General features: G+C 38.5%; 1 protein-coding gene across 1 annotated transcript in view; it reads left to right on the forward strand.

Moving 5' to 3' along the window:
* Positions 1-21,479, forward strand: part of CUBN (cubilin) — a 141,638-nt gene that overhangs the window by 79,490 nt on the left and 40,669 nt on the right. Inside the window, exons 34-49 of the mRNA XM_035316223.1 lie at positions 1,296-1,409; positions 3,136-3,264; positions 3,537-3,669; positions 5,903-6,108; positions 6,565-6,746; positions 8,163-8,352; positions 9,280-9,477; positions 9,807-9,953; positions 10,810-11,000; positions 11,698-11,881; positions 13,085-13,259; positions 14,300-14,478; positions 16,063-16,272; positions 16,714-16,854; positions 18,793-18,974; positions 21,028-21,199. Coding sequence (XP_035172114.1) covers positions 1,296-1,409; positions 3,136-3,264; positions 3,537-3,669; positions 5,903-6,108; positions 6,565-6,746; positions 8,163-8,352; positions 9,280-9,477; positions 9,807-9,953; positions 10,810-11,000; positions 11,698-11,881; positions 13,085-13,259; positions 14,300-14,478; positions 16,063-16,272; positions 16,714-16,854; positions 18,793-18,974; positions 21,028-21,199 — 2,733 coding nt within the window. The remainder of the gene's footprint in view (positions 1-1,295; positions 1,410-3,135; positions 3,265-3,536; positions 3,670-5,902; positions 6,109-6,564; positions 6,747-8,162; positions 8,353-9,279; positions 9,478-9,806; positions 9,954-10,809; positions 11,001-11,697; positions 11,882-13,084; positions 13,260-14,299; positions 14,479-16,062; positions 16,273-16,713; positions 16,855-18,792; positions 18,975-21,027; positions 21,200-21,479) is intronic.

Raw genomic sequence — 21,479 nt, forward strand, 5'->3', positions numbered from 1 at the left:
AACTGTTGTCTCCTGATTTACATCAGCATGAGAGATCAGAAAATCCTTCATTAAGAGTAGCCTATCTATGTAGTGACCTCATCCATGTGTCGCTGGGACCAGTACATCCCACACGTTCCAGGTACACGTGGCGTTGTTACGCCAGTCGCAGTGTTACAGGGCACAGACACAAAATAGATTTAGCCAATGGCAAACCAGGGCAGAGAGCTCTTGCTCTGCTTTTACTGAGAACGCCAACAAGTCTCCTGCTCTTGCCCCCTGCTGTGTTTTCACTTTTTGTTTTGTGTCCCGAGGACCTGCATTGATAGCTGTAATTGATTGACTGGACCAGGACACAAAGAGCGCCCAACACGCGGATTACGCGGTTGAATGCCAGTCCGTGGCACCCTGCTGAACGCAGCGCCTGGGTCCATGTCTGTCATCTCAGCCTATTCTAGCTAATTAATTGTAGCCCAGTGAGAAGCAAAATATTTGTGTCAAATTCAGACTTGCACAATGTGGGAGAAAGCTGAGTTATCACCTAAACCACGAGCCCCTTTTTCTAACCCACTTGCACTGCACAGGTGTGCTGAGGCGAGGACTAACTATTGTCACAAGTGGCATTGAGAAAAGCCCCTATTCTTTCTGTTGTGACTCCATCTTCGTTCCTGTTGGATAAGCAAAAGCAACGTGAGAGTCAAAAATACCCTGAGTCAGAAATCCTCTTTTTCAGGATGTAGCCTGCAGTCTGAGGGTGTGGAAAATCCAATTCCAGACAAATATAGCTGAGGGTAGTTAATGATTCTTTAACCAGTCCAATTGATGTATGTGGAATGTTACAAAACGATGAAAATCCAGCTCTTTCTAAGCCTGGAGCAGGGCAGCGTCAGTTCACATTTTGTCCAAATCTATAGTATAGATCACAAAGGGACAGAAGGTCAGAGACGTGTAGGAATAAGTTTTGTTTCTGAATGTGTGAAAAATTTCCATGCTCTATTTGCAGACATTTTCAGTTTATAATGAAGCTGTTCAGCTGTTTGCAAATTTAGGTTCGTGTCTATATGTGTAATCCCATGCTTCTAATATTAATTGTAGTAGAAAGTACTGAAATATGAAGAGATTTACCAGGACCTTTGCAGTAAGGATGAATGCACCTCCATGAAATTCACTCCACATATCAAGTATTAAACTAGTTCAAATGTTATGTTTTATGGGGACTGATTGACTTCAGAAAAGACAGTACATTTGTTTACATGTAGTTATTTCTCTATTAAATGCCAAACTCCTTTTTAAGTTTTTCTCTTTGCTGTTGCCAGTTAACCACATCACACTCTCCTTCACTGATTTTGCTATTGAAAGCAATACACAAAACTGTACGAAGGATTTTGTGGAGATTTTGGATGGGAATAACTATGAGGCTCCTCTTCGAGGTACTGTACCATTGTCTTGTTTATTTCATATATAGGATTGCACCCGAAGTAAGCAGGTTTTTGTGAGTGTCTTCCTGTTCCAAGGATTATTATTATTTATTTATGTATTTTGATAAAAGAGGTTCCAGTGGCCAATGTAGTCAGAGGAGGTTGTGTGTGGAGGGATAAGTCTTCATTGAGAACAGCATGGTCCTCTCAGGCTCTGACTGTACCCCTCTGCTCATTTGCAGTGTGGAGTTGACTCCTGCTGCCTTTTCCTTCCTCTTCAGCAGAACAATATGGGGAAACAAGCAACTCAGTTTAAATTGAATTCCAGGTTAACAGTACAAGAACATAATGGATTGCTAGCCCAAATCAAGGGCTCTACAAGCTTTTCAGAAGGGATAGGCTAGGAAGGAGAGGCAGGGGGTAGCCCAGTATGTTAGGGAGGATTGTCACTCTGCAACTGCCTCAAAGGAGGTTGTAACAGGGTGGGATGTGGTCTCTTTGCCAGAGCAACAAGCGATAGGACAAGAGGAAATGGCCTCAAGTTGTACCAGGAGAGGTTTAGGTTGGATATTTGGAGAAAATTCTTTACTGAAAGGGTTGTGCTGCATTGGAATAAGCTGCCTGGGGAAGTGGTTGAGTCACCATCCCTGGAGGTCTTCAAGAAACGTGTAGATGTAGAACTTAATAGCATGGTTTAGTGGTGGACTTCTCAGTACTAGTTTAAAGGTTGGAGTAGATCTTGGAGGTCTTTTCCAACCTGAATCATTCTATGATTCTATAATGTAACTCCCACTGTAGAGTCCACACTAAACATAGGTGAAGAAAACTGCAGATTTCTGGGAGTACAAAATGGATAGATGGATTTTCCTCAAGCCTTGGAAAGCCTGACTTTCTGCTTGTTCCTGATTTTTCTACATCTTTCTCCCTACATGTCTGCCCAGAGCCATCACTTCTGAGTGGCAAGAGCAGCCTGGAACAACAAAATGCAGTGCTTACACTGCTAGGAAGTCATGAGACAGACCTGGCCACAGACATTCCCAGAGTTGTCACAAATTCCCTCCTGGCAAATTCAGAAGGCACATGATAGATTCTGTTCTCCCTTATACTACTTTTGTATATAATCTCTTGGCAGGGGTGGTGTTGCACCCAAAATAAATATCTTGTAACAGTGAGCAGAAGTCATTTGTTTTGCCACCTACCCTTAGCCTTCACCTGGCAAGAGGACAAGGACACGATCTGCTACTTTTCTTTTTCCTTTCAGATGCCTTTCTGCTAACACATGATGCATATTCTTAATCTCCATGTTACAGTCCATTAGAGGAGAACTGGTGTGGTATTTCTCACTTGTTTTCATCAGAAACAGAGAAATGGGAACTACTGGCAGATATATTTGTTGCGATAATTTTGTAAATTTAATAAGGCTGTAATTTCTGGATAGAGTGAATGCAAAAGAGTTCAATGACAGGATAGCCAGTGACTTAGCTAGGGTGCCTGGGGTACAGGAGGTCCAGGTTCAAATTCTTCCCCAGTTTAAAAAAAAGAAAAAGGTCTACCAGAGTTGAGTTATCTGCTAATAAAACAGGTATTTCATTTTTATGTAGATTTAACTGACAACTACAGTTATAAGCAAAAAATTTTACTTTTGTCTGCTGTCAGACATTACCCCCAAATGTTACATTATCAATAGTAATTACATGCAAACACTGCTTTTTTTCCTCTCTGGATCATTCTCTTTTAGGCCGGTACTGTGGCACAACCATGCCACATCCTATCACTTCTTTTGGTAATGCCTTGGTAGTCAACTTCATCTCCAACAACAACGTTACTGCCAAGGGCTTTCATGCCACCTATGCTGCATCATCATCATGTAAGTCCATATGGTGGGTGTTGCTGGCTTATGCCTCTTATTTTTAAGAAAAAGACCAGATCTTGTATCTTTTTGGCTCTCTGAAATTCTCTCTTTTAAAATCTTCTTTTGCCTTCCCTCTTTTTGGATAAGGTCTCAATAAGGGTATCGACAAGCTAAAGAACATCGAGACAAGGCAAAATGCTTTCTTGATTAGCAAATTCTCTAGCTCCATCAAGGTATTTTTTCTATGTCCTCTTTCTCAAGCCTCTGCTGTCTCCTTCTTGTTGCAGCCTGCGGAGGTACTTTCCACATGGACAGAGGAGCTTTCAACAGCCCTGGATATCCCGAGTCATATCCGCTCAACACCGAGTGTGTCTGGACAATTCTCAGCTCCCCTGGCAACCGGCTACAGCTGTCCTTCATGTAAATGCATTGCCAGGGGTTATTATTCAACACTGTAACAGAGCTGAAGGAAGGATGCTCTGTGTTTATTAGGAAATGTAATTACCAGATGATAAAGCTGAAACATGCTTTTACAGTCGCTTGGGAAGAGAACACAGGAGTGGTTGGTGTCAGCTGGTGTTCTCCCATCTTAGTCATTGTTTATTATATTAAGGCATATACAGTGTGATATAAATAGGTGATTTGCTGTTTGAACAACATGGGATGCTGGAGAAGTTAGTTTTCACTCAAATATAAACAAGAAGACAAAAATTAGTGTTATTGTACCTTTTCTTTACAAAGGAAACTCCTACTATTTCCGTACTACAAGATTCATCATAGTATTTATTATATAGCTAAGTCATATAAAGAGCCCGAGTACTTCACAGATTGTAGGGTTAGGATTGATATTAAAGTCTTCAATTTTTTTCCAGCCATAAGGACAATTATAGCAATGGAGGTACAACAGAGACCAGGATAGTATCCTAAGGAACTTCAGCAAAGTAACTTTCCTTTGAAGACCTCAGACAGGAAGGTTATGTGTGATCCACAGAACAATATGGAGTCCTTTATCAGAGTAGTTAGGTTGTCCTTTGCCCATTATGTGGATTTCTGAGCTTCTCTCCTTCCCGGCATCAAAGAGTGGCTGATGCCAAGAAACAGAGCACTGACCCTTAGTAAACCTTATCAGGGATCAGCAGAAATAGAAAAGTCTGAAATTTGCATTTACAGTTAATCAGGGCAAAAGGAAAACTTACCCAATAACATGTTGACCACATAAGGTACAATTAGTTAGACACATGCTGATTCACTAATGCAATGAAAAGGACATTCCTCTGTTACTCATTGAAGCAGAGAATAAGCACTATAGCCTGAAAACATTTTCTAAAATATTCACTACAAAATAATGAATAACAGCTTTTCAGAACCAAAACAGAAATCTAGTGTGAAGCAGAAACTATCAGCAGAACATATATTTAGATAGATAAAGTGATACTTAGGAGATGTATTCACATTTTTTTTTTCAGTTACACATAGCTGAAAATCAAGCTGAAAATACTGGAAAGCATGGAGTCATTGTGTGAGAAAGCAGTATTTATTTAATTTAATATTAGGTTTTTATAAAGTTTTGTTGGCATGAGGTATTCATTTTCTTCTGCTCAGTCTGAACAGAAATGCCTATCTTGCAATTTGAGGTTTAGCTTTAAATTAGTCTGAAGTATATCCAGATGAGTGGTTGGAACCATTTCACAGCATCTGTACCCTGAACACATATGGCTGTATTCAGGACTGGAGGGAGGAGTTGTTACCAGAAAATCAGAAAGCATAAATATCTTGGAGCGTTTGTTGTAAGAGACCTCTCTGGAATCTTTGCTGGATATTCACAGCCAGCTTCTGGAAAGTATATTGTATTGAATCAAAGCACTTAACTTAGAATAATAACAATTTTTAGAATGTATTTAGCATTCTACTCAGTACAATTATCAACAATTTAGAATTTGATGTCTAAGTCCCGTTCCTGTTCTAAGGTAAAAATTGTTTTAGAAGAGTTAAGAGTATTTATTTATTTATTTATTTTCAGAACCGGCTGTGTGAAATGCAGAGAGGGCATAGAACCAATAATATTTCATAATTTTGGAGAAAATTCTAAGGGACTTTGGGACTTTGAGGTGTTAACTACAAGTGAATCTAGGACTCTGGAAATTATTTATCTCTCTCACCACATATATATGGTGATATATATATATATATCTCACCAGAGAGTGTACTGAAATAATATTCAAATGTAGGGGCTGCAAACTGACTTTAAGGCTACAAATAATTTTTGCATCCAATAAGTGTTAAAGTCTGATCTGGGCTTATATTAAAAATCTGTTTAATATTTCAGGGGCTTTCTGTGTTTCATGGTTGTTGGAAAACCAACAAATATTAAGAACTTGAGAACGCTTGAGTTTGAGTTTAAAAAGTTTGAGAACTCTACAAATTTTAACTTTACAAACTGAATCTCTGTCATAAAATAAGGGTCCAGAAAGGATCAAGCCCTGTATCAGCAGCACAAGGTAATGAGCAGGACCTTCTGGGTTCTGGAGGGTTGCTGTTCTCTTAGCTGTTACGGCAGGATAAGAGCTGCAGGAGGATTTGTAGCCTGGCAGGAGAAACTGAAATATGTTTCAGTTATATGTCTGCTAACGCTCTTCTACTGCTATTGAAACAGAGCATTTCAGTTGGAACCTAGTGGTGGCTGCACCAAAGATTACCTGGAAATTCGTGAAGAGAATGCTACAGGCAGGCTGGCAGGACGATTCTGTGGAGGCTCCTTACCTTCGAATTATACATCTACTGTCGGACATATCCTGTGGGTTAAATTTGTCTCAGACAGCTCAGGCACTGATATTGGCTTCAGGGCCACATTCTCTCACTGTAAGTAAATGCTGTTTAATTGAAAACCATTGTTCGTTTGTAACACTTCCAAAATGATTCAAAAAACTGAATGTTTGGCCCTGGGAAGACTATTAGAAGATGTTCATTGATGTCAGCAAGGCTGTGAATTTGCTTAAAATATGTTATAAAATATCTACAAAACTTGTGTGTATGCAAATGTGATGAAGAAGGTGCTGCAAATGTGTCCCATCTTTCCTAGATGTAGAGCCGTATGGCTCAAATGGGTAATTTCCTTCAGATAAGGGCATAATGCATCCCTCAAGAAAATTATTAGGTGTGTGCTCTAGGACTGAGACAGACATCTATGCCGCACAGCACTGTGAGCACAGCACTAAGTAAGAAGGGCTGAAATGAAAGGTTTCTTCCGGAATAGGACCCAATGCTTCTTTTAATCTATGTGAAGAAGAGATTAGTTATCTCTTGCTTGTTTTTTAGTGTACGGAAATGACATTGTGGGAAACAGAGGACAAATAGCTTCACCACAGTGGCCAAGAAGCTACCCTCACAATTCTGATTACCAGTGGCGGATAAGTGCCAATGCTTCACAAATTATCCATGGCCGTATCCTGGAGATGGATATTGAAAATCATCACAGATGCCGTTACGACAAACTAAAGGTGATTTTATTGTAAGAAATTCTTTAATTTCATTTAGATTTGATAAAAACGATGAACAAAGACACCTACAAGATGAATTTCCAAGGATCTGGTTGGGACTCATTGGCTTTGCAATAATCCCTTTTGCCAGCTCTTTTCAATAATTATTAGGTATAGGAAGGGATAAATACTTTATGGCTCCCTAACAGTTATTTCTAAGCTGTAAGTTTGAAATTTATTAAAAATAATTCCATAATGGACTTCTCAATACCTATAAAATAAGGTTATTTTAAAAGCATGCAAGGAACAATCCTTTTCTTGCACCTGTTTTGATCTCTGGATCAATAATTTGCTGTTGGCAGTAGGAAGGTACCTCTTTGTTCTTGTTTATTGTTTTTCTATAATATAGACAAGCTTTTTGAGGCTGAAAAATGGTAAGCATGATGCTAGCCAAAATGGAGCAGTAGAGGTAAAAACTTCTTTCTAAACTTAAGCACAACTACTTAGTTAAATAAGGTTTTTTTTTTTTTTTTTTTTTTTTAAACCAGTTGACAATAATTATCCTTTGCTTTCACCTTTTGGAACAGGAAAGTTAATACTAATTTAACATATTTAATACTCATTTAATTGTTAATCCACTGATATCAAACATTAATATTAGTTCATAAAGGAAATATAGCTTTTTCCTTCATCTCATGTCAGATTTTAATGGTATCTTCTTTTAATTCAGGCTGCCTTTTTGTCTGTCCATCTAAAAGCAGAAGTAGTTTCTTACATCAGCTAGACATCCAGTGGGTGACTCAAGGATCAGATTTTCAACGTTATGATAATATTTATTTACATTTCCCAGCTTATTCTACTTGGCATTTTTTTTAATGGGGGGAGGAGGACAAGAACAAAAATAGATATGAAAGGTAGCAAAAGAGAAACATCTTTTAACTACCAAGAATTTGGCTTATTAATACATAAAATAGAAATACATTATTACATACTTATTTGATAGAATTTAAAATATAAGTATTCCTCGGGAGAAAAAAAAAAGAAAGAAAACAATACCTTTTTATCTGTAGATCATATCACTTTTCCCTCAGCAAGGAACAAGATTGTGCCGGTGGACTTTTTTTCAAATGGGACACCATTCATTGTACCCAAAGAGCAACCCTGTGATAGGGAATGAGCAGAATGAGAGATTGATGGGTTCTGTTCAGATCCTTCTTCCATGAAAGCTTCATAAATAACACTGTGTAACATAAGGGGAGATTTTGTTCTCTTTTATAAGATGGGTTTCTCTCTAACTGGGGTTTGCTGAAAGATAATCCAAATCCTTCTTGCTCATTTAAAAAGGGTAATTTTCTCCTTGGAAACTTGCTGGCTATGAGGAGAATGAAATCTGCCTTTGTGAAAAGTAACACTTTCACTGTCTTTTTCTCATTGCAGGTTTATGATGGGTCCACCATCTATTCTCGACCTATTGCAACATACTGTGGTGCAGATCCCGCTTCATTTGAATCCTCTGGCAGCTCAATGACAATCCAGTTCCAGTCAGATTCATCTGTGACTGGAAAAGGCTTTCTTTTGGAGTGGTATGCAGTAGATGCTTCTGCCACTACACACACCATTGCTAGAGGTGAGTTTTCAGTGAATTACATGGTTAAAAGTGACATAGCCAGTGCTATACTGAGCTTTACTTTGAAAACAAAACAAAATCCCCCTCACAAGAGGAAGCCCTAACTCTTAGCTGTTTAGCCCTAGGTAAACATTTTATATGCTTTCATGAAAAAGTATTGCTCTTGAAAGACTATTCTTAAATCACTGGCCATTATGATTTGAAACCTTACACTAGACTGCATCATGTATTCATAAATAGAAAATGCTCAGTAAGATCACGTATCTCTTTGAGAAATAGTTCTTGGAAGGAGAGGGAGTATGTTTATTATACCATTAGTTTTCTCTGAGCAAGTTCAACAAGAGAAAGTTAAGACTATCTGGGACATAGTGCAATGCCTTCTTTCTAAATCTAAAGGCAAATTCCTAGGGACGGAGGAACTACTGATCCCTGGTGCTCTGCAGCATAGTGGCAGTATATAATGATTTTATACTGTAGCAGAGCACTGGACCACTGCATATCCCAGCAAGGAGTCCATCTTGCCTTAAACTTACAGCTGAAATATTATGTGTGGAGAAAGAAAAGCATTTCAGTTTGAAGAGGGTCTAAATTGTTTATATATTACTGTTGTGCATGCACCCTTCCTTTCTGAAATACAACTTCTGTTAAACTCTTAGGACTTTTTGTAAATATTCCTCATGGCAAAATAGGTCACATCACTACTACACCATGTAGCACAGGAATATATACAGTCCTTATAGGTCTGTATTTTCAGGCTTCTTAGTCCCAGTCCAAATCAAAGCAATGCTTGAAGAAATGCCTTCCTGTGACTACCTACAATATCACTGTGCCCCCATTCTGCTTAATGACAGGACTGTAAAATTATACAGGGGAAATGTTCAATTTAAAAAGAGGATGCTTTCATTCTTGTCTTCTTGAACATTATAGGTGCATGTGGAGGGACTGTAACAACTGAAGAAACACCTTCATTCCTCTTCTCACCGGGTTGGCCCATGAATTACAGAAATTTTGCTGACTGTGTGTGGCTTATCAGATCTCCTGGATCCACTGTGGAGCTTAACGTCCTGTCTCTGGACATAGAATCTCACAGCTCATGCAACTATGACAAACTTATTGTCCGAGATGGTGAGAAGCCAATATTGCCCTACCTGAATAGCATGAAACAGGGGGTCCCAGCACTGTGAAATCTCTTCTCCATAGAGCTTAAGTAATCCAGATAGCAATAGGAACAGCATCTACACCAGTATTCTTCCTCTATGTTGAGACATTCTGCTAGTTTAAACAAAACTAGTAAAATTTAGCAAAATATTTGTTTGTCTATACAAATATTTCTCAGTCTGTGAGGGCTTAAAAATCTTGAAAAGTACCTGCCTGAAAGTATGAGAGCCACAATGAACAAAAGGCAAAGTGAAGTGATTTGGTTTTAATATTTACATTTCTTCTTTTGATCTCAGGAGACACTAGTCTTTCTCCAGTGCTGGCTACTCTATGTGGACAAGAACCTCCTGGGCCAATAAGATCAACTGGAGAGACGATGTTCATCCACTTTGTGTCAGATGGCAGTATCACTGGAGCTGGGTTTAATGCCTCATATTACAAAAGTAAGATTTGTTTCTCTTCTCCCCTAGATAAATGTCTGCCTTGCTGCTAACAACTGGATAAGGAAAGAAAAGACTCGTAATGACATTTTTAACCGCTGTCTACAATCTATGCCATTAATCACACAGATCAATTATGCAGGTCTCACAGATATGCGTTAAAAATCTCTGACTTTGCAAAGGTAAAATTTGCTATTTGTCCAGCAAGGTTATGCAGTGAAGCATGATTCAAACAGACTAGTTACTTTTCAGAAGTTAGAAGAAGATTTTGCAAAAGGTTAGAACAGCTCAGCTGAAGAGTGAAAGAGAGGGAAGTAAATGACTCAAAGCATAGACACAAAACAGAGAGAGAGAGATGTTGAGAGCTGTGTAAATTCCTGCAGAAATAAGAGCAATTTGCAAAGGCACTTCTTCCACATGCACTCATAGCACTTGGTAACAGCTTCCTGAATGGGCTGAGGCACCAAGGAAGGTGTTACAATACCAATGGGAAGCCAGGAGAACTTTTTATTACTGAAATCTATCTTGACAGTAGGTGACAGTGATTTAGTCCATGAAGCAATGAACTCAGACATCATAAGCATTTGTTCATGCCATGAGAGGTCCTTGGGACTGAGGCCATGCTTACTTTTCTGTTAAGTCTGAGAACTGAGTTTGAGTGTCAGGATGTTTGGTGTGTGTCATTTTGCAATCTACTAGCTTGTATCTGGGAGATCATTCATTGTGTGCATTGCTCTATGGCCTTCAGTTCTTCATGCGCTTTTACCTGTTACATTCTCCCTTTAGGAGAGAGGTGTTTTTTTCCGAATGAATAGTTGACACTAATATTTTCCTCTTTGCTTCAACTCCTTTCTCGCAGGTTGTGGAGGCTATTTGCATGCAGACAGGGGTGTAATCACATCACCCCACTACCCTCAAGACTATTCTCCTAATCTGAATTGTTCCTGGCATGTACTGGTAACCTCTGGATTTGTCATTGCTGTCCATTTTGAACACCCTTTCCAGGTTAAGAGTGAGGATGCTTCCTGCAACCATGGAGATTATGTAGAGGTGAGGTTATTGGCCAGGTCCCTGAGTCACAGAATGGTTGAGGTTGGAAGGGATCTCTGAGCATTATGTAGTCTAACCCCCCTGCCAAGCAGGATCACCTAGAGCACATTGCACAGGACTACATCCAGGTGGATTCTGAATATCTCCAGAGAAGGAGACTGCACAGCCTCTCTGGGCAACCTGTTCCCAGTGCTCTGTCACCCTTACAGTAAAGAGGTTCTTTCTCATTTTGAGGTCGAACTTCCTGTGCTTCAGTTTGTGCCAGTTGCCTCTTGTCTTGTCACTGGGCACTACTGAAAAAAGCCAGACCCCATCGTTTTGACATCCTCCCTTCAGATATTTATACACATTGATAAGATCCCCTCTCAGTCTTCTCTTCTCCAAGCTAAATAGGCCCAGCTCACTCACCCTCTCCTTGTATGACAGATGCTCCAGTCCCCTAATCATCTTAGTAGCCCTAAATCCTCAAAGGTGTAAAAGCATCTGAATTTTATAGATTTTAGTGTCTGTGAGGCAGCTCAGGCTCCTGGGGGGTGGAAATACCAAACTGAAATACCACAGATGATATTATTTCTCTCTCTGTCTTATTTATTGCTGTGCATTAATTAATCACTAGGTTATTTTTCCCCTACTGCTGGGAGCATTGAGATGGAGTCTACTCAAATCTTGTATGACCTTAGCAATTTTCTTTTTCTAGCTGAAGAATGGGTTAGACGCTGCTGCCCCACCTTTGGTGTCTGGAAGGGGGAATGGTCGCTTTTGTGGAAGCAGCCCCATTTCTACCATGTACACCACAGACAATCAGCTATTTGTGCACTTCATTTCTGACAGCAGGAATGAAGGTCAAGGATTTAAACTGAAATATGAGGCTAAGAGCCTAGGTAAGTCTAGAAAATAAACATAAGTTCTGCAACTCAATAGAAATAACTTGCAATTTGTGCTCTTAAATGAGGTTTTTGTTATAAATCCCAACAGACAGGGAAACCTTATGGCAGGGAAACCTTTGGTTGGGAAAGTAGCATCTGAAATAAAGGAGAGCTGTTCATAGTTCATGCAGGAAAGGAAAAAAAAAAGCCTGGAAACAAGAACGTTATTTTGGACATACACTACCCAGTGCAAGTGCTAAGTAATGTCAGCAACGATTTAGGCTAGTATGTCTAGAAAGGTGATAACATTTCTCACAAGTTTTTGTCTCAGCTGAGAAAATAACGTTCCCTGCTTGAGCTAACATCTTTCAAAAAATGAAAAAACAGACTCAGGTCCCATGGGTAAATCAGGGATTTGATGTTTACAGTTATTCCACTGTATTCATGCCACATGCCACTTGGGACACCAGGAGGCCTCCTGCTAAACAGTGTAACTAAACAAAACTAAGGTAACTTGTCAATCTACTCACATGAAGTGCCTGTTTTCCTGTTTTCTGCCTATTTTTCCCTGCTACTATAAAGATTTATTGTTATTATTTCTGTCTGGTATTCATAAAGGAAATATAAAGGAAATAGGTGAAGCTGTATAGTGCTCTACTACTTCAGTTTAAAAAGCTTGATTAAAATCCTGTGTTTACCAGCATTGTTAGAACTTTTTTTTTTTTTTTTTTTTTCTTTTTGTGACAGAAAGCTGTCAAAATAGAATAAAGGACCTGAACTAATCTTCATGTTTGCTCTGACTGGCATCTCTCATGCATTCGTTATTGTCTCAAACAGGCATTTCAAGCATTTCAACTTTTGGAAAGCAGAAGTAGGGAAAGAATCACAGAAGCATTGATGAGTCTGATCTGTTGGCTTTCTAGCTTTAAGAATTGGGATAGGAATAAGGCAGAAAACATATTTCCTGCTTGGCTTTGAAGCAATCCAAGGAAGACCTGATAGCAGTTTAATTCAGGGACCAGAACATGTGGAGATGAGGAAGGCTAGGTAAATGATTTCCCACAGTAAGTAATAAAAAAAAAAAAAAAAAAAAAAAGTTTTTGATGTAGCTATATGACACTGAAAGGAAACTGTGTTGGAATATTGTGATGACTCATATTTTTGATGCCTCACCCACTTCCTTAGCATGTTTTTTATTGGCAATCTTTTCTTTCCCAGATTGTGGAGGGAATATTTATATCAATGATTTCAACCCCAGTGGATATACATCTTCCCCCAACTATCCGGACAGTTATCCCCCTCATGTTGACTGTGTCTGGACCATAACTGCTCCTAATGGACATGCAGTAGAGCTGCAATTTGAAGATCAGTTTTACATTGAACCTTCACCAAAGTATATATCCACATTATTTTGCCTGTGTTTCTTCAGAGACTTCATTCTGATTTTGCTTTCCCTGTTGCTTTCTCTAATTCCTCTCAGAGCACACTTCCAGATTTACAATCAAAAGGGATTAGGAAATATTTAGAATAGATCACTGAAGCTATCAAGTCACTGGTATACATTCCCAGAACTTTGCAGTGCATGGTAGAGATAAATGTAACAGACAGAGAGGAAGCATCCATGGTAGAAAGGTGTTTTCTGTAAAAATCTGTGCACACTAGTCCTTTCATATTCATGTTTTCATTGTGACTTCCAACTAGTTTTAAGCCCAATGGATTACCACCATAAATATTTGCCTCCCTCCTCCATTGCCTGTCTGCTGAATTGCAATGGATCTGCATGTTTTGCACGTTGACCCCAACTCCCCTCCCCAAAGCATAAAACAAGGCCTAGTTTTCAGCTGATGGAATTTCATTGAAGCCATGTTCAGAAAAAAATGGAGCTGGAGGGAGAATCCTAAAGGTGTCCTTCCTCTCTGACTTCCAAGGACATTCTCTGCAGGCTGCTGCATCATTCTGAAGGCAAAGCTGTTGGTTAAGATGTTTTGAGTCTTTCTCTGCCCACCTAAGTAGGCCCCCATATTTGAATTTTTATTCCTTTCATTTGTCTTATATCCATTCCTCAATCAGTCATCAAATAAACTTAATAGGGAATAGCTGCTAAATCTGAATTCTACCAAAAAACTCATGTTAATGATAGCCACAACTACTATGCTGGGGCTCTTCATACTCCTCCAAAGGACAAGCTTCTGTCTGATCTGATCTGATCATAGACTGGGATTTGGATGAATCTTTGTCAATGTTTCTAGCACTTTTATTCACTGAAATATTAGAAGGCTATAATTGATCATTAACTCATTGATTCTATCCTGGTCTCACTGCATGGAAACTGACTGATCTAATTCACTACAGCTTCATGGCTTTGTACCCTTATGGAATTAATTTAAATCAACTACTGCTATACATTGAACAGAAAATTCTCTCTTCTTCTAGTTGTACTACAAGTTACCTAGAGCTACGTGATGGTGCTGATTCCAATGCTCCTGTCCTTGCCAAGCTTTGTGGAAGACTGATCCCAGGCTCACAGAGATCCTCAGGAGCTGTCATGTACCTGAGGTTCAGGTCTGACGACAGTGTCACACATGTGGGATTCAATGCTAAATACTCAATTGGTAATGCTTGCATTCATCATTTTCTTTCATTTTAGAAAAGTCTCAAATACCAGGTTTTTGAAACAGGACTTCAAACATGTGTAAGAGGTGGACTGACCACCACTTTCCTCTTTCAATTAGTGTTAGTGCTAATGCATCACAATCATCTCATGGGTTAAAATCAGCATGTTCTATATCTAGCAAGAGATAGAAATTATGGGAATAGAAAACTGATCATATCTGCAGAAATTGAAACAAGGACTGGGTAATCTCTTGTGAAAGACAATTATCAAAGGGGCAGTAGCAAAAAGGTCAAGGCAAGTAAAATCATGTAACATGATTTAACTTTTAAATATGTAAAATTAGCATCACTTTCATGAGAAGGAACCTGAAGGTGAATGCAAAAATTAGCAGACAGTTAAAAGGACTTCTGCTCAGGAACTTCTGTATGTAAATATAAATCAATGTATAATAACAACGATGCTAGACAAACAGGGGCAGCACAAAAATGAAGTGGAAAAGGAATGAGTAGTGAGAATTGTTATGTGTAAGCTGGGAGAAGAAATATTTTTAAATTATTTGGTCTCAAGCTGCAAAAACGAGACTAGAAAAGACCAGTAAAGATCTAAAATCAAATAAAAAATAATACTTTAACATATTCAGAAAGAGGGTACATTTTAGTTTTTGATAATGTTAATAACCTTCAAATACCAGCAGATAATTATGTTAGTGTCATTTGCATAAAAAAGTCTAGGACAGTTAATTTCTCAAAGGCAAAAAAGTAGACTGCACTTTATGAAGGATTTTGCTGATTAGATTAATCTCAAACCCTAAAGCCAATATAGTGTCCTATGATATTTCTGAACCTGAAAACTGAAGCAACTTGCAAGAAAATGTTGTTCGTACACTAAGCTGCAATTTATAATGTATTTATGTATCCATAAAAAGATTTAAACTATCATTTCAGCTGCATGCCAAAATCACTAATCACTCCAAGCAGACAGTACATACACTATTGTTATTGTCATGAAAAGATTGCATCTACCAGACGCACAGAATATACTGTAAAATCCAATATATTCCAGCAGGGAATATTATTTGCTGCGAGCTGTAGTATTATGAGTTTGTATCTGCAGATACCACACATAAATGAGTCATCAGAGAGAAAATTAAGTATTAAATAGTTGTTTCCTGAATTCTGCAATGGTTCCTTATGAAGGCCTCACAAGGTGTGGTATACTGACCATTAGATGTTCTTTTAAAATCTTTTTCCAAAGGGCTGTTTTTTCTGGTAAATATGGATATGGGTAGAGAAAATATAGGCCTTGAAATCTGTGAGTTTATTCAAATTAATGAGAGACAGGACAGAGAGGAAGGGATGCTTGCAATGGAAGGGTGCATATGACAAAAAAAAAAAAAAATAGGACTGTATGAATTAAAAGGAAAGTATGGAATATTTTTGGTCAGAAAACAATTCCTGATATATTACTGCAGTTACAAAACAAGTTGCTTGTTCCTTAGCTTTAAGTCTCGAGCTTTCTTCTACAAGCCAGAGCATCTTTCTGAAGTCATATAAGCAACCAAGAAATGTTCGTGTTTTTGCAGCTCTCTGTGGCGGTACAGTGACAGGACAAACTGGCATCATTCAAAGTGTGGGGTATCCTGACCTTCATTATCAAGACAACCTGCTGTGTGAATGGTTTCTGCAGGGACCCAGGGGCCACTATCTTACCATCACACTGGAAGACCTAGATATTCAAAACTCCTCTGAGTGCACAAATGACTTTGTGGAGATCCGAGAATACAGTGCTTCTGGTCTGAGAATTGTTCCAGTGTTTGTTATCCCTTCCCTATTAATGCTAAGAAACCCCAGCAAAGGTTCCTGAAAGCATTCCCATTGGGCATAAAGTGTCCCTTTCAAATGTACAGAGTTTGCTCCTCTTTTCCTTGCTTGTGGAAAAAACTGCAAACAAAACCCTTCTATTTTCCAACAATAGCTTGATTTTGCTAGTTTACTCAAGCCTGTCTGGTTAAACTGGAAAGTGATCACAGAATCATATAATCATTAAGGTTGGAAAAGAGCTCCAAGATCATATGGTCTAACCATCCCCCTACCAACAATATCACCCACTAAGCCATGTCCCTAAGCACCAGGTACAACCTTTCCTTAGACACCAATACTGATCCTTCAGTATAAATGGAAACAGAAATAGTATCTTTGATATCAAATTGTCTTTCTGTATTTGACTTTTACAGGAAATTTGCTGGGCAGGTACTGCGGTAATACTCGCCCTGATGCTATGGATACCTCTGACAGTTTTGCTTATGTCAAGTTTGTTACTGATGGATCAGTAAATGCCCGAGGATTCAGACTGCGCTTTGATTCCAGTGCCGAAGGTTGGATTTGTAATGTTACAGTTTAATTTCACACACCATAACTGAACTAGTACAGCATGCATTGTAGAGCACTTATTGTTGGAGCGGTATATATTTGCTCTTCAAATTTAACTCTAGATAAAGTATGAACAGAGCTCTCTGATCACTGCTTAGCAAAAACTTTGAGAGACATGCTGTCTCTGTGATGGATGTTGCCTTGAATTGTAAGTTTCCAACAGCAAAGCACACTCTTATGCACTTTTCCTATGCAGCAGTAACTCCAGGGATCCTTTATGTTATTCCGTTCCTCTGAGGCTAGTGGTATTCTTAGATTTCCCTGAAACAAATAGTTTGGAGTTAATGCTTTGTTTGGGGTAGTTTTCTCATTTTAACAGTAATAGTTTCTTTATTCTCAAAATGAATGAGTTTGAGAAAGGAGGGAGAAAAGGAGATGATCATGTAAAAACTCCATCTCTATTGGAGAGTTCTCTTCCATAACAAATGTGTCACCACAAACCACCTCTAGACTTGCAGAAGCACATTCACATAATGCAATTTAGCACACCAGATTGTTTTCCCCGGAGATTTTGCCTTTCTAAGAAAAAGTTATTTCCAGGCTTAACATCAGTGATGATGATGGGATAAAAAGAATCAAAAAACTGCAGAGGCATTAAAGTTGGAAGGGACCTCTGGAGAGTCCAGCCATCCTGCTCACACAGGGTCAGATAGAGTACGTTGCCTAGGACTGTGGACAGTTGAGTTTTGAATGTCTTCAGGGATGGACACTCCAAAACCTTTCTGGACAACCTATTCAAATGTTCACCAACCCTCACAGTGTCCATTGCCTCTTGTCCTAAACACAATGACTTCACCAGGACTAATGATAAAGTTCAATTCCTGTTTCTCACTTCTCTTATACATATTCTTGAGTGTCCTTGCAATGCTTGTCCTGGCAGAATCTAGCTAATTTAAAAAAAATTATTTGCAGTAGTGGTCAGCCATCCCTTTTTAACTCTTTCCAGCTCATTAAAAAGCTCAGATGAAAGCTTTTGTATCCTTCATCTTTGCAATAAAATAACAGAGGAGGAAACAATCTCCAAAGGAATGTTATTTCACTCTCAGGACCCTGTTATGCAATCACAGAAGAGAAACTGTATGAGCAAAAATGGAATGCAGGTGGATACAGAGATTAGACGATTCTGTAGGACTTTGTGAGTGTGAGGAAAGGGACTAACTCTCCCACTGCACTCCATTAAGCTATCTCTGTATTTTAAGAAGAAACAAAGAATAAATTGGTAAGCTTACACCATTAATATCAGAAGGAAAATGCACTATATACCCAAGACCTTTAATGTTCTTTCATTAGAGTGAAATTTGATATTTATAACAAAGACGGGAAAAAAATAATAAAAAAATAATAATAATAAAAAATAGCTGTACTGAAAAAGTGTTTCTTTAAGTCCTTGATGGCTTTTTCTCTACCTCTGTTAACCAGCAGTGGAAAAATCCATCCTTCCATTATTACTCACTCTCAGGCCCTGCGCAGTCATCTTGAAGGCAGAAATGTCTCAATCCTGCCACAGTGAGAGGCTTGTATTGCTTGACATCAAAGCCTGTGGGTCACTCAGCCTTCTGAATTCTGGCATAAACCCTTCAGAGAAAGGCATGTTAATAATTGGATCTGCTATGGTCTATTATCATTCAACTTCTTTTATGGCTGAATGGTAAAGACCGGCAGGAGCTCAGCTGATTAGAAAAACATATGGACAGGACAGGCATATCGAATCAAGCTCTCAGTATCTTTTTTTTTTTTTGCATTATTACTGTGTTTATTGTTGGTGGTGGTGGTGTTTTTTTGTTTTGTTTTGTTTTGTTTTGTTTTGTTTTTTTCTTTTTTTCTTTTAAACTCTATAAGCAATGCCTTACTCTAAGAATTGTCCTAACATTTGGGTATTTCAGAATGTGGTGGGGATTTTACTGCCCCTGTTGGAACATTTACTTCCCCCAACTATCCCAACCTATACCCGCATAATCGAGTGTGTGAATGGAGGATCATAGTGGAAGAAGGGCGACGTGTCACCCTAACCATTAATGATATGAAGACTGAAGAACACTGGAGGTGCTCATCAGATTATATGGCTGTGAGTATTGTGTCTGAAGGCAGAAAATGCTCTTCCTAATCACTTTACAGAGCATTAATGGACATAATATAGCTGAAAGGTAATTTATCTGATTTTACAACAAATTCTGATTTCATCCAGGGGAAACAGATAAAAGAGAGAAAGTTAGTTCTGCAGGGTGTCTAGACTCATTTGTTTGTTTTAAAGTATGGACATTGTGGAATTCATGGGCCAGCCAGAGGGGAGGACTTGAAGGATCAGGCTTCAACTTCATTAATTTAACAGTGGGTAGAGGCACCTCCGGCTATTCCAGTCTCTTAGGGACATCCAGATATGTCCACTGTGGGATCTGCAAGTTTCTCATAACACAGCCCTAACTTGCTCACATTCCTCTCTGTCAGCCTTTAGCATCCAGGTCTCATTAATACTTTTGTCCTCCCATCTCCATAGTGTGTGAGTGTGTGTGTGTGTACATATATATATACATAAATATAAGGACCTTTTCCTATAGAAATCTTTGGAATTCACTCTTTATTAATTACGGGAAAAAGCAGTGGGGTTTTTTGAAAGCCTTCAGTGTTTCCTCTCTGTGGACACAAAGTCCATCAGTCAGTTCCAGGTCTCTTTTGACTTTGAAGTTATTGCTGTTGCTACTTACTGTTGTTAATTAAAAAATAAAAAGAAAGAGAGAAAGAAAGAGAGAAAGAAAGAGAGAAAGAGAGAGAGAAAGAGAGAGAAAAAGAAAGGAAGGAAGGAAGGAAGGTAGGTAGGTAGGTAGGTAGGTAGGTAGGTAGGTAGGTAGGTAGGTTGCGGAGAGGGGCAGCCAAAGTTTGCAACAAATGGCTAACAATGTTTTGGACTTTTTATATCCTGGAAAATAGATAGGGAAATTCCAGGAAATTCAACCTCTTTATCACCTTCCATCTTCAAAAATATATGCTTTAGTTATTTTAGCATGGTTATTTCTGATTTCTATTTAATACAAAAAGAATTTCAAGCCTGACACACTGAACTGGGCCTGGTCAGATGTATAAATGCCTCAGAAATATGACTTGTCTATGAAAACTGCAGGAACGGGAGACAGTACTGTGAAGTGTGATGCTCTGAAGACTAAGGGAAAAGTCATAATGAGTCCATCTCCTCCTTAGCCCGTTTCCCCCAGCAAGGCAGAGTTCCTAAATATTATCTGTATCCTGGGTCCTACCAGCACATATTGTTTATTTTCCCAGGTTAGTAGTGATGGAATTAGCTTTAGCATGATCAGAAGCTAGCTCATGTACAAATGTGAGGGGGTGGTAGCTCTCCATTGTGATTTGCAGGTGATCATGCCCTTGTTTTCCTCTACAGATGCTTTTAGATAGACCACAGGGAGCTGGTTTTTATATTGATTAATGAAGTAATGATCTCTTAAAGAAAGATCTGTCCTGCCAGCCTTTTTTTGTGTGTGTGTGTGCCTTGAGCTCTCTAATTTTTTCCAAATCTCAGTACAAAATGTCTTTTGTGCTTTGGCTGCTGAGATTTTAGTAGAAAGAATGAAATTAACTCCTAGGCTAAAAGCTGTGTGAAAGAAACTGTGTAAATTGCATCATTACATCTGGATCATCAAAAAGTGAAATGTTTGAATTAATAAAAAATGTCCACTAGCACTGAATATTTTGGTGGAAAGTTTTTGATAAAGATGATATTTGTTTTAAAAGGAATACAAAGATGATCACTTGAAATTGAAATAATATGATTAGTAGCTTGCACTATTAAGTGATTGAAGCTCTAAATATTGAGGTAAAATACTGTATTATTTCCCCATCAAACTGTTTCATTTTTTGGATGAAAGAGAGAGAGGGAGTATATTTGTGTTTTGTCAAAATAAGCAATGTATTTTTGAAGTTTGACTTCAACCTCTCATCTACTCAAGTCAGTGGAAGATTGTTTCAGTGTTTTGAGTAGATCTGGGAACTAACCTGCTATAAGAGATGTTAATGAACCTTATATTAAAAGGGTAAAGCAGTGTTATATGATACAGCAGATGTTCATAAGAATGTATTTTGTTCTCAGAAGAGTTATTTTAACCCAACAGGTTTACAATGGCCTCAGACAGAACTCTCCCCAGCTGGTGAAGCTGTGTGGTGAAGTAAATCCAGGCACTGAGGTGAAATCCTCTGGAAACACTATGAAAGTCATTTTGGTGACAGATATGTCTCATGCAACCAGAGGATTCAGTGTCTCATACACATCTAGTGAAGATGCAGGTAGTATACATGTTTGAATTAAATTAATTAAATGATTGATCTTTGGTGAGTCATTTCATAGCTAAAGTATTGGTGCATATCAAAAAAATGACCTAGGCAGCTAACAGATCTCTGATATCTTTTTCTCTCTCTTACGTTGCCAGATAGGAGTATGTCACATCTTTAATTAGGTGAAAGGACTTGAAAAAATGGGAAATCTCTTGGAGTTAGGGAATTCAAATGAAAAGAACAACCTCTGTTATGGATCACAGTCCTTACTCTTAATGCTGATTTATTGTTT

This window comes from Oxyura jamaicensis, chromosome 2 (genome assembly GCF_011077185.1).
Source record: "Oxyura jamaicensis isolate SHBP4307 breed ruddy duck chromosome 2, BPBGC_Ojam_1.0, whole genome shotgun sequence".
NCBI classification, from domain to species: Eukaryota; Metazoa; Chordata; class Aves; order Anseriformes; family Anatidae; genus Oxyura; species Oxyura jamaicensis.